Consider the following 13,904-nt stretch of genomic DNA (forward strand, 5'->3'; position numbering starts at 1 on the left):
TAAAGAGGTTTTAGATATATAATGACAATTTTAAAGGTTTATCTATATTATTCTAAAATTTCTTGTTTCTTCCTTAAAAATCTGACTCTTTGAGTTTATTTTAGATTCCTTCTAAAATGGAAAAAGCATTATGCCTAATTTTTAACCACAGTGTTTTAATAATATAATCAGATTTCAAACATGATAAATTATAGAAAATGCTCCTTGGAAAACTAAGATTGCTTGTACATATATGGTCAAATATTCTTCTCTCTCCTTCCCTTCTTAATATAGAGTTAATTGAGAAATGTTTGCTGGAGCATAAGACAGCCATTTATATTGATAAAATACAAAGTGTATGAAAATTGATCAAACCTTTAATATAAGTCTACACAATTTCTTAATTAGACATTTCTACCCAGTTACTGAAGTGTAGCTTATTTGGATTGCACTGCTTTTCCCTGAATATTAAAAATGTCACTAATAAACTTCCCAACCCATAGCATCTGTCCCAGATATATTCTAACAGCTGGAGAATTCATCAGTTCTTGGCCTTTTGCCACTATTCATCCTAAAGAGTGTCATACCTATGAGTGAATTTCAAGATTCATATTATATTGAGTCTCTAATATTCAAAACATCAATTTTCTAGTCAGTGCATGTCAATCAGTAAATTATTTTAGAGAGTAGGTGAGGCACCTTATAAAGTTCATTTAAATCTTTTCAAGTTCCTAGGATGCCTTTGAGTAAGTTGCTGCTCCATTAAGCTTTGGTATTCCAATGGCTTGGAAGAGTTAATGGAACTTTTGAAACACGTTTTCTGCTTCTGAGTAAGCTATAGCCTGATGATATAACTTACAACAATGACAATAAAGTATTCTGAAGGAGAAACGTATACAGTAGTCAAATGCAATTGGCTTATTTATTATGTTGTTGTCATTATTGTTTTTGTACTGAGAATTGAACCCAGGCCACTTTACCACTAAGCTCATCCCCAACCCCTTTTTTATTTTGAGATAGGGTCTCCCTAAGTTGCTGAGGCTGGCTTTGAACTCGTGATTTCCTACCTCAGTCTCCCAAGCCAGTAGGCATGTGCCAGTGTGCCCAGAGCTTATATGTTGTTTTATTAATCTTTGAGTATTTTTATCATAATAGTAGGACCATTATTAATAACACTAATAACTTTCAGACCTTTAAAAGAAGGTGAAAAATCTATGGCAAGTTCCAATTTTTTCCCCAAGTAGATTCAACTTCAGTTAGTTAAAAAGCTCAATTTAAGAAAACACAAAATTATCTCCCTGTTCTGTTTATCTACTCTAACTATTAAATCAAATGCTATAAAGAAGTAACAGATTTTAAGCATTTTTGTGAGCAGATATTTTATTCTATTTCTTTCTGTGTAGGTCCCATACTCGGAATTAGGTGGCAAAACTCTAGTGATGGCTGTGTATGATTTTGATCGCTTCTCCAAGCATGACATCATTGGAGAATTCAAAGTCCCCATGAACACAGTGGATTTCGGTCACGTAACTGAGGAATGGCGTGATCTGCAAAGTGCTGAGAAGGAAGAGGTAAGAAAATCATTAGCACTTCTGATGCAACAAGCTATATCTCCAGTTGCTGCTTATATATGAACCTATTGAGAGATGCTTTTTACCAAGTATGTTGTGGGCTTCTAGCTGCTGATAGCTGGCAAAATAGGGTCAGGGTGTTGTATAACCTGGTTAGAAAGTATATACAGGTCTTCTGAGTGTTGTTCAAAAGAGAGAGATTCATGCACTGGCTCTATAGCCAACTTCCCTGGAGACAGACACACACACACCACACACACACACACACACACTTCTTTAAAGGGACAGTGAAAAATCATCTTATTATTCTTTGTATTTTTCCACAATGATTTTTTTGTTTTCTATGTAGGTTATATAGCTATAAAGTAGAAATAAAATGGCAGTTTTTCCTTGATTATTTCTGTATGTTGCAGACAGTTCATTGTTTCTCCCAAAGATATCAGAGCGTGATGGGTGAAACATCAAATAAAATTCACAAAGGCCAATATTAAATCCATTTTTTAAATGACTCACATTTTTATAGTACTCTTCACATTGTTTTTCCCCAGCTTTAATAGTTTAGCCCAGTATTTTTCTGTGATTTAAAAAGGGAAGTTCAATATCCTTAGTGCACTGAAGCGCCATAATAATCAATTCTATTTGATTATGCTCCTCCTGCCTGGCACTGGTATTTTCTCTGTGTGGATGTCTCAGCAGACCAATACCAGAACAGCAAACAACTCTTAGTTTCTCCAAAGTCCTAAAGCAACTCCTTTACCAGCCACTTCCCAGAGTCCTGACAATTGGCTATATTGCAAAAAGCCTGTCATTTAGGACTCCCTAAAATTTGGTAAGGTGTGGTCACATTGGGGGTCACCAGAGAGATCAGAGTGGCCCAAGCCTTCAGAGAAACTAATCAAGCAATTTACCTGGGAACCCTCTCAGCCTGAGGTTTTCTCTGAGCCATCTCAAGATGCTAACTTGACACCACTTTCTTGAGGTAAGGTCTCAGAACAGGCTTGTTGATTGCTATGCTGAAATTGAATTTTGTTGGTGCTCTAAAATTATTATTTGGTTATTTAAAAAAGCAGGGGGAGCAAAATTGCTTTGCTTTCTCTTAGAAAGAAGAAACACACATCTTATCCCAGTAGGTTAGTCAAAATAGACATTCTTAAATATTGAAATAGACTTGGCCCTACTTTTCATCCTCAAAAATAAGATAGGAAAAATACTGCCTTCTAAATTTCATGATTTTCATAAGTAGTTCTTCCCTATGAGTTAGGTAATATTGACATTAAGTTCAACATTTGTATAAAAAGAAACAGTCAATCCTTTGAACATGATGTTTCTAAATATTTAACAAAACAGTAATATGTCTCATTAAACTTTTATATTTTATTGAAAGGTTTGACTGTGAATTCCTTTAGTTGGAGATAAAGTGGGACCATAATAAGTATTTATTAGCTGATTGGTTTTTAATTAACTGGTTTTGGTTGATTCATTAGTTAATTATCAGAATACGACCAATGTGGACTTCACAAGATGACCTGTCCAGGGTATATAGTTACTCTTACCTGAGTAACCATCAGTGCTATGGGATTCCAATATCACACCCAGTGGGCTTCTAGAAAGGTGAAAAATATTTTTGCTTAAGGGTATTTAGATCATCAAGTGATTTTCCTTTTTCAAGAATCCTTTGAGTATGGGCAGAATTTGAGACTTAAAACTAAGCTGACAAATTTGATTCTAGAATCTGAAAGGTTAGGTAGACACCCCCAAACAATCTTATTTTTGTTCTCCCCACCTTATATACCCCCATCTTTCTTTCTTTTATGTCTTCTTTCCCTAAGACTTTTGTCATCCAAATCATTCTAGCTGAGAGCCTGAGGCATGAACCTATAATCCCAGCTATTTAGGAGGCTGAGGCAGAAGGATCACAAGTTCAATACCACCCCTCAGTAGCATAGCAAGACCCTATCTCAAATTTATTAAAAAAATTTAAAAGGACTGAGGATCTAGGTCAGTGGTAAAGCACCCCTGAGTTCAATACCCAGTACCAAATACATGTGTATAGAAGTAGATACAGATTTGGATATAGATATGATGTCGATACATGTTCTTCATGAAAATACTTATTATGCATTACTATCCTCCTGGAACTGTGCTAAGTGGTTTTATTTTTAAGGGACAAATAATAGGCACTATGTTTTCATGAAGTTTGAGGTTGATTCATCTTCTTAACTCCAACGTCTGCCTTGCTTATTTTCAACTACTCTGGTTTCTAGGGCACGATCTGTCCTTAAGCTCAAACACTTCTGGGGTTCCGTCTGACTGATCCATTTACTATCTCTAAGACCTGGGACAAGCCACTTAAGCACTCTGAAATTCAGGATTTTTAATCTAGAAAGTGTTCTAACATCATCTATCCCTGATCTTACTTATAAATTAAATGAGGTAGAATCTGAAATACCCAACACCAAGTCTGGTACTCAGTCTATTCAATAAATGAGAGATTTCCTATTCTCGGTCTGTGGTCTACCTTCTTTTTTGTGTTCTCTTTCTCCTTTCTGTTTTCATTTCCCTGTTTGTTCTTTTCTATCTGTGTCTACTTCTTTATTCTTTCTTCACTGCTGATGTGCTTATTGAATGGTCCTCCAAGTTTTTAATAGAAAATAGCAAATATAATATTACATTTTTACCCTCTAAAAACTTTCTTCTTTGATATCTTCTCCAGAATAGTCATTTTTGGTTTTCACTTGAGGGACTGTTTGCCTTTGTTATGATACAGGAGACCTCATAAAGCAGATGCCTAGCTTGCAATTATTCCTGGTTGACCAGACCCAGATAGACACTTTCTTTTCTATAAAGGAAATAAGATTCCAAATACATTTCATATCTGAAGAATTACTTATTCTCACTGATATGTGCTCCATCTTTTTATGCTACTGTCCATTAACTGCAGAAAATTATAATTGTATGAATAAGTTGAAATCTTAGCTCTCATGATTTTAAAGAAATTGTTTTTCCATTTTACATGAGCAATTTTGTTCACAATTTTAGTTTTTCTTTCATCTAACAGTGTTAACTGTTATTTTTAATGTCATCATGAGTTGAAAAGATACTAAAGAAAGTGAGATAAAAGAATTCAAGGAGCAATTTTGGAATCTGGAAATGGAACTGTTAACCACAGTAGGCTGCTCAGTTAGAGTCTTGGATTTAAACAGGGTAAAGTTTGGTTGCCAGGAAGATGAGAACCATAAAGACCTTGAGTTGATGAAGCAATTGTCTAAGTTAAAGAATTAAGCGTTATTTCAGTGATCGGTTAATGTGCAAATCGCTTAGTAAAGAATAGGAAAGAGCATAGATAGTGTAAGAGCTACATTTGAACTTTACTAAGCATGTTTTTATAAGGAGGAGGTGTAGCAGAAACTGTGCTGAGAAGAACCTCAACAGGACCTGCTGTTAGATTCTCCATGCAGGTGACACTTCCATTTGGCTTGTTAATGTATCTTAAATTAACACAATGAAAGTCATCTTACTGGCTTTATTCACTTGCTTCTCTCTCTCTTTTTTTTTTCCTTTTTTTTTTTTTAGTTACATGATTGACTACTCCCTCCTGTCACTTCCCCACCTTCTAATATGATGGTGGAATTGGACGTGAGAGACAGCTCAACTATTCTCTTTTGGTTTTTTTGTTTGTTTGTTTGTTTGTTTCTGTTTTTAAACAGAAATGTAAATCTTGAGTTTTTGAGAGGTGATTACCAGTTAGAAAACTATTAGTTGTATCAATTTTTCCTTTCTCAGTATAAGATCTCAAAATCATCCTATATTATCAACATGTACCTTTACTTACAAAAGATTTTCAATATGTATATCCTCAACCAATGTTGACTTTTCAAGATATTTTAAATCATTCAAAAAATAATTATTCATACACTCACAAGTTAAATCTGAAACCAACTGTCATACCTTTAGAATAATCCATTCATTTTATTTTTTACTTATTTCAAATATTGCATTCAATAGCCATGATTCAGTTTTTCTCTTTTTATAAGTTTTTGAGTACCTTAGAAATTGTCTCAGTTCTGGACCCAGCATCAGGTGCATCCTCAAAGAATTTAGATCCTTTTTATTTTAGCATTTTGTTCCTTTTTTTTTCCCCCACATTTCCATGCCTTGCACTACTATTTATTATTTCTAAAAACAGCACAAGACATAGACATCACCAGGGTCTGAGTCTTTTTGGTTTGGGGTTTGGTTTTTTTTTTTTTTTTTTTTTTTCTTTTTTTTTTTTCTTTTTTTCAGTATTCTGTCCTGATAGGTTGCAAACTCTCAACTCTTAACCAGTACTCTTTTGTTGCCATTAGAGAATAAGTCTATCACCTCTGCTTTGTGTGGAATTCATTAAACAGTGATTTTTAAATGAGATTCTGTAATCCAGTGCAAATGGAAAAAAAAAAATTGATTGCTGAATTAAAACAAGTTGGGACATAATTTAATTAGTACCCAAGCAGAAGAGAAACTACTTTAGTCCCTTAATGGAAAATCAATTTTGCAAGAAAATTTCACATTTTTAAGCCTAATTAGAAAAACATTTACTTCACAGAGAAGCATTTGGAGAATACATGTTCAATCACAAGGCAGAAGTTTTTTTCAGTTTCCAGTGGTCATTTACTCGATACTTCTTCGGAATGGGTTAAAGCTATTATTTCTTACAGCATCTTTACAGCCAAGGATCATGAAAGAATTAATGCTGTTCCTAAGTACATTTAGTAGTTAGAGGCAACTCATGCTCTCAGGGAATCTCCACCCAACAAATCAATGCTCTGTTTGGAAATAGTTATAAAACATTAATTGCTCTAACTTCAAGCATGATACCAATAAGAACCTTCCTTCCAAGTCACTCACAGTCTATCATACTTGAGAAATGCAACAAAGACATCCATAGCATGTCAGGAAGGCACACTTAATTGCTTTTCTTTACTTTTTCATGGTCTGTCTTCCCCCCCACCCCCAGACTGTATGCTCCTTACAGACAGCAGCCACATATGTTGTTCTCCACTGCAAACCAAGTTTGATCACAGAAGCAAGCACACAGTAGAGGTGCAAAATATTTTTGAATAAATGAATGGAGAGAGGTATTTGTTGTTCTGTGAGAAATATTTCCAAACTCCCTTTTTAAAGTCCATGTTAACAATAATAATTGCAAGAGCTTGAACTGACATCTTAAGAAATAAGACTGAATGAAGTAATCTAATGACAACTTTTTCCTTAAATAGCAGACAGATAAATCTAGACTTGGGACAAAGTAAATATTGTAAATCTTGGTTCTTCCCAAGGACTAGAGTTGGAAGATGAAAGCTAGGCCCACCATTCTAAATACTTTTCACATGTCATCTTGTATAGTTACGGAAGCAACCATATGGAGTCACTCTTCATATCCCCATTTTATGTGTTAGATAACACAATTGCCTAGTGCCACCCACAAAATAAACAACATGACAAGGATTTAGACCCAGGTCTGTCTGACCCCCAAACCCTTTTCTCTCTCTACATGGCATATTGCCATAGAGTTGATCAATACTCAGTAAATGCAAGGAGATTATACTTTGTCTTCCTTTTTATCCTCAGTAGCCCTATGCCCAGAACACAAAGTGCTCAAATATTTTCAAGTGAATCAACTGAACAAACTAAAATGAAATGAGAATTGTCTCTTACAAACACACATCATCAGTCATATCACATTCAGGGAAATCATCTTTGAAGGATGCCCAACTATTTCAGTCCTACTGCTTATACAAAAGCCCAAAATACTTTCAAATTCCAGCCCCAACTCTAAATGACTCTCCCAGTTTTCAAATTCGGTAGTGAATTATCTTCATCTTTAAATGGTAAATTCCATTGAAATGGTCAGAAATTATTTAGGGTCAAGCAGAGATGATGAGTTGATGATTAAGTTGGGTAAAACAGTTTCAATTAATATGGAAAAGTGATTAGGTGATGTCCTTTTGAGGGTTATATTCTGACTCTGAAATGTTCTGAGCATTAGCATCATTTCCATGGTGTCTCAAATGGGTTACCATGCAGGAAATTCTCATTGGGAGATTTAAGTTCTAATACATGTAGTGCCAAGGAAATCTAATTTTTAAAATAGAAACAAGTGTAGGTGTTAGTTTTTCTTTTTAATCCAAAGAATAAAAGGAGAGAGAGTCATCAGCTGAATTTTAAATAAAGCAGAGCAAAGGGGTTTGGAAGCCTGGGTTTCATGTATGTAGACTTGGAGAGAAGAAAATGAGGAGTGGGAGTTGAAATGGGAACAAATAGAAAATGAAAGAATAAGAAAAATCATACAAACAAGAGCAATCTCGTCTACATCTGACTTTCCATATTATTGAGACAGTGAGGAGGATTCTGAGTGGGAAGCAAAGCAGGAGACGGTCTTATACCATCTTCCACACATCGAACCTTTTAAAATGTAATTTTGTCTGATAAACTCATCATGTGTTTTAGAACAATTTTTTTATTATCTTGTTTGTGAGTCTTCAAATTACATGTTTTTAACTTCTGCTTTACTCCCACCTATTTTTGAGTAGGCCAAATGTTTGTATTGTGAAATCTTTAATCCTTTACAATCTGTTACTCCACAATTAGAGGAAATGTCAGCTATTGAGTGGTGCTGGTTGTAATACAGAATAAGGGAGGAGGAGGAGGACTTAATGACAAACAAGAGCTTAAATAATTAGAGAGAGGGCGTGCACAAACACACACATACACAAACACACAAACTTAGCTCTGAAATAGTGCAAATTAATTTTATGCATTTATCCTTGTGTTTATTCAACATATATTTATTAAGCCCCTTTTATAGCCAGGGATTATGCTGATTTCTGAGCTATCATGGTGATTGAGACAGATGCCTTAAATTTAGTCAATTATAAATTAATGGTGAGACAGAATTGAAGAATAGACTAAACCTCCAGGCCTGTACTCAACTTATGTAAGTCCAACCATGATTCCACTTGCTAGTGGGATATCACTGGGTTTGTTACTTAATCCTTCCATAAAATGGGTTAATATTACTCATCTCAAAGGATCAAGAAAATGTGTCATGTACACACAATGAAGTTGTACTCAGTCATAAAGAAGAATGAAATCATAGCAGTAAATGTTAAACTGGAGGACATCATGCTAAGTAAAATAAACCAGATTCAAAAATCAGGGGTCAAAAAAAGTTTTCTGTCATATGTGGAAGCTAGAGAAAAATAATGGGGAATAAAGGGAGTCAAATATCAAAAGGATAGAAGGAAAATCAAAAAAGTAGGAGATTGAGTGGGAGGGAGGAGGTACGGGAGAAAGGGAGAATAATGCAGAATGAATTTGACAAAATTTCCCTATGTGCATGTATAAGTATACCACAGTGAATTCCACCTGCTTGTCTATCTATAAAGCACCAATTAAAGATAAATAAATAAGGAAGTAAGTAAATGGAAGACCAGTAGAATAGAGGATAGGGAATAGGGGGAGGGAGGAGGAGAGGGAAAGAAGAGGCCCAAGAAACTGAAATGGAGCAAATTTAATTCCATGCATGTATGATTATGTCCGAATGAACCCAGCTATTATGTATAACTATAGTACACTAATGAAAGCATTTAAAAAATATTAATATTACTTCTGTCCTTGAGATGTGGTGTTACATTCTAAATAAGAGAATTCACATAAAGCACTTAAAACAATTCTTGCCACCAGATAAACTCTCAGTAAATATTGGTTGTTTTTGTTATTGCAAATACAAATCAGAGGTGCCATTTTCTGGCCAACTAAAAATGCAGTGCTGTGACCATTAACATCCTTCCTTTTATGAGGAGACAAGCCCAGGGTTCAGAAAATTGTCGGACACTGTCATAAAATGGAGAATGTCCATGACTGGTCTGGTGTGCAAGTCTTTGGGGTGTGAAAAGTATTCACAAAGGCCAACCCAGAACCAGGCTCAGAAGATGTAAGTGGAAGATGGCACTAATATAGTGTTGCCCAGTGAGCTCCTCTAAGCTCTGACACCACACACAGGAACTCAAGATTTCAGGTGCTGCTAAAATCCAACAGATGGATAATCACAGGTGTTGGTGAGGATGTGGAGAAACTGAAAACTCATCCACTGTCAGTGGAAATGTAAAGGGTGTAGCCACTCTGGGAAACAGTCTTATCTTTCCTCAAAATGTTAAATAGAGTCACCATGTAACCCAGCAATTCCACTTCTATGTATATGCCCAAGATAAATGGATGTACATACTTATGCAAAAATGACACATGAGTGTTCATAGCAACATTTTTCATAATAGACAAAAGTAGAAACAAACCAAATTTCCATCAACAAATAAATAGGTAAAGAAAATAGGGTACCACCTCACAACACAAGATTATTCAGCCATGAAAAGGAAGGATGTGTCCATACATGCTGCCATACCTATTAACCAGAATAGGCAAACCCACAGACAGAAGGTTGATCAATGGTTTTGTAAGGCTGCAGGAGGGAGCATGGCAGGGAGATGGAGAACAACAAATAATTGATAAGGGGTTTCTTTGTGCAATGATGAAAATATTCTAAAATTAGTGGTGGTTGTTATGCAACCCTGTGGATATACTAAAATCTACTGAATTGTATACTTTAAGTAGGTGAATTTTATTTGTGTAAATTATATTTCATAAAGCTATTTTAAAAAAAGGGGGGGTTTCAGACACTAAAATGCCAAAATGGAAGCATCATGGCAAGGGCTCCATTTGAAAAAGTCATCAGGTAGGTTGGGAATGTCCTTCCTGATATTGTTTCAAAGTTCAAGAATATTCCCTGAAATATTCTAGTCTCTAGGGCACTTGTCTCCAAAACCACATTCTTTACTCCCAGGCTCCTGATACAAAGTCATACTAAGACTCTCCTTTTGTAGATGATGACCCAGGGTTAGAGCATATGATTAGTCAAAGAGAACTCAGGACTCAAAACACCAGTTTTTGGTGATCCAAAAGCCTTTTTCTACTAGCCCACTCTCGTTTAGGGTAAGAAGTTCTAGGTTTAATTCTCTTGATGTAAAAGAATTGTTCTAAATATTAAAAGTCATCCTTTTTTCAGTCTGTCTTCAACTTATGGCTTCTCAAATATTTCCCAAGTCATTTAATTGCTATTTTATGGACTTTTTTCTAAGATCAAAATGTTGTAAATTGAAAACAAAATTGGTAAATAACAAAGTGCCCTGACATTAAGCACATTGAGTCTTGACAATTGTGTACACCAATGTAGCCACTATTCCAATTAAGTTATAGAACATTATTTATCCCAAAAAAAGTTCCTCATGCCTCTCTCCAGTTTATCCCTAGCCCGAGCCCCAAGAGAAAACCTGTTTCAATTTTATCACCACAAATTAGGTTTCTTGTTCTCTAATGACATTTAAATGGAATCACACTATTCTGTCTAGCTTCTTTTACGCAATATGATTACTTTGAGATCCTTCATATATAGCTGCATACAACAGTTTTTCACTCCTTTTTCTTGAGTCATTTTCTATCATATGCATGTATCAAAATTTGTTTAGCCATTTTCCTGTTGATGGACATCTGGATTGTTTCCAGTTTGGGATTATTATTGGAGGAAAAGTTGTAGTAAATATACTTGGACAGTTTCTTGCAGACACATTTTCACTGCTTCTAGAATTGTTGGATCATGGGTAGGTGTATGTATCATGCTTCTGTAAACCTGAAAATGACCAGGACACCAGGCAATCATCTATGTAGGGCTGTATTGTGATATTTACTCAGTGGAATTCAATCATGTCTTTTCTCTCTCACCAGCCTCCCTGATAATTCTGAGCATCATCTTGACCATACACTTGGCACCTTACTACATATATTCTTAGTCTCCATATAAGGTACCTAGCTACATGATGCTGTAACACAAAAAAAAGATACCTTACTTACCAGTTTTATTGTCTCCACAGGTTTCAAAAAAAAAATCATCTTACACATAACTAACTATACCTGACTGTGGGACATAAATCAAATAAGTATGGGACTATGAATCCAAATTCCATAAATTCTCTGAGCTTGTTTTCCTGATATGTAAAATGCTGTTGAGAAATGTAGATTACATAAAACACACTTGTGAAATGAATTCCTAAAATGAACAATTAGATACATGGAGGAGTTCTTCACTTTCTCTGTTACATGGGAGGGAACAGTTCATCATTTCTAAGACCATTTACAAGTGTCTGGAGTATATTTTGCTCTCCCTGTAGAGTCAGTGATGGTCTCAGTATCTTTATTATTACTCCCATCCACCCTCCCCAGATTTTAGATGCCTGAAGGCAAAGTTGAGTGGCACCTAAGCTTTCCTGGTAGAGCTGACAGAGGAATTCTCCAACAACCCAATTCATACAAAACAACTTCTGACACTTCCCTATCTATCTCCCTGCCAGCCTTCTCTCCTCTCTTCTCACTTTCTGCTCCACCTTAAATGTCCCCCATATCACTAATTCTGTGCAGTTCTTTTCCCCCTGAGGCAGGCCACAGAAAGACTGAGAACCAGAAATGTAAAGCAGGGTACTCTCTGTGGTGTCTTGCCCCCAGACTTCAGAACCTAGTGAACTTCTGGCTTAGAAAACACAGCTGAGCATGGGTGGTGGAGATGTCAGAGTCCAGGAAAACCAGCCAAGGCCAAGCCTCCTACTTGCCATTTGCCATGTGTACAGAGCAATGTTGATAGATGGGATTCCTTTAAGCCTAGCATGAGACCCTTCCTGAAAGCACTTTCCCCATCAGTACTCTTCATATGGAACATGGTACATATGCAAGAACAAATTTCAGGACCCAGATAAATCAGGGATATTAGTAAGTGAAGGAAAGACCCTAGGCATAATTCCAGAAAGGAAAATTTAAAAATACCTCTAATCACAGTCCTCTCCTTCATTAAGTTGCAAACACTGTGATGTGGTCGGAGACCGCTGTTTACCAATAATTAACAAGCTGCTCTTTAGTTTAAGCTGTTATTTCTACGTGAGTAAATCAATATTCTGACAAGGTACTTCTTGGTATTTTCACTTTCTGCTAGTATTTAAAGTCAGGAAAGAAAAAATGTCTTTCAGAAAGCAGCACAGTGTCAGAAATCGTCTGTTCTTAATTGTATCTCAGTGTCAAAAAACAAAAATAGAGTGAGATTAGAATATTAAAATAGGTAAAAAGTCTGGAGTTTCATATTTTGATTTTAGAACATATCTGTGGATAGCTTAAGTCACAGGGAGCGCATAAAGCAGCCTTTGAAGTTCCTGCCTGGCATAAAATCAACTTCAATGTTAAACCTAGAATCCAAGAAGAGGAGTGGAGAGATACATGCTTCTCTTTAACATCATTCACTTTCAAACAATGTCGTGCTGATGCTCTATTTACGTTGAGGCATAAAAAAAATGCCATAAAGTGGAACCTAAGTGTCCTAGTAGGATTACCTAATTGTTCTTAAAAAAAAAAAAAAAGATAATTTTTTTTCTTTTGTTTCTTTTTGATAAATAATGCTTTCAAAGGTCTGTTACCTGGAAAATCAGATACAGTGAAAAATTTACATTTAACTATATCTTAAACTAAAATCTACTGAGTAGCTGTATAAAAAAAATCACAGTTTGTTCATTTAATCCTCATAGCAACACTACGGGTTAGGCATCCTTATTATCCCCAACTTACAGATACTGAAACTCAGAGAAGTTGGAATTGCATTAGTCACGAAACTTGCAGAGGGTGGACTGAGATTCCGATTTTGGTCGGACTCCAAAGGCACCTGTCCATCAAGCTTGATTGCCACTGAGAAAAGGGTTACAGGGCCTGTGCTGGGCCTGAGATCTTAGTCTGCACACACACTCTGCTCACGCTCAATGGCTTGTTTTCCTCATTCTTAGTCTCCTTACCACAACCACACTGTGTGGCCACTACCACACTGTGTGAAGGGAGAGCAGCGGCCCACCTCTACCCCACTCCTGTCCCCAAGTCCCTTTGCTGCTCCCCAGCCTTCTGGGTTACCTTGCATGACAGATCAGTGTGAATCCCATGTAGGTAGGATTCAGATGTTTCCTTTTTCAAGTCCCTCTATTTCCCATCTTCTGGTTTATTCCACCCTCTGGTTTATTACTAGACTACAAATTTCAGGAAGGAGAAAAAAATTGGACCTATCTCATTCATCACATTCCTTTATACCAGGTATGATGATGAATACAGTGTAGAAAACATCCTACCTTATAATTATACCCAAAACATCAAAGATCAACAAGCTATTCTAACACTCTCCAAATAGTGTTTAATCAGATATATTTGAATATAATATTTTACAAAGCAAACTATTTTTGTAAT

At 35.9% G+C, this 13,904-nt stretch overlaps 1 protein-coding gene across 2 annotated transcripts in view; it reads left to right on the forward strand.

Annotated features, from left to right (window-relative positions):
- Positions 1-13,904, forward strand: part of SYT1 (synaptotagmin 1) — a 344,348-nt gene that overhangs the window by 208,399 nt on the left and 122,045 nt on the right. For both annotated transcript variants that reach the window (XM_079141181.1, XM_079141182.1), the window contains exon 6: positions 1,383-1,550. In XM_079141181.1, coding sequence (XP_078997307.1) covers positions 1,383-1,550 — 168 coding nt within the window. The remainder of the gene's footprint in view (positions 1-1,382; positions 1,551-13,904) is intronic.

The sequence above is a fragment of the Sciurus vulgaris genome (genome assembly GCF_902686455.1).
Source record: "Sciurus vulgaris genome assembly, chromosome: 5".
Classification (NCBI taxonomy): domain Eukaryota; kingdom Metazoa; phylum Chordata; class Mammalia; order Rodentia; family Sciuridae; genus Sciurus; species Sciurus vulgaris.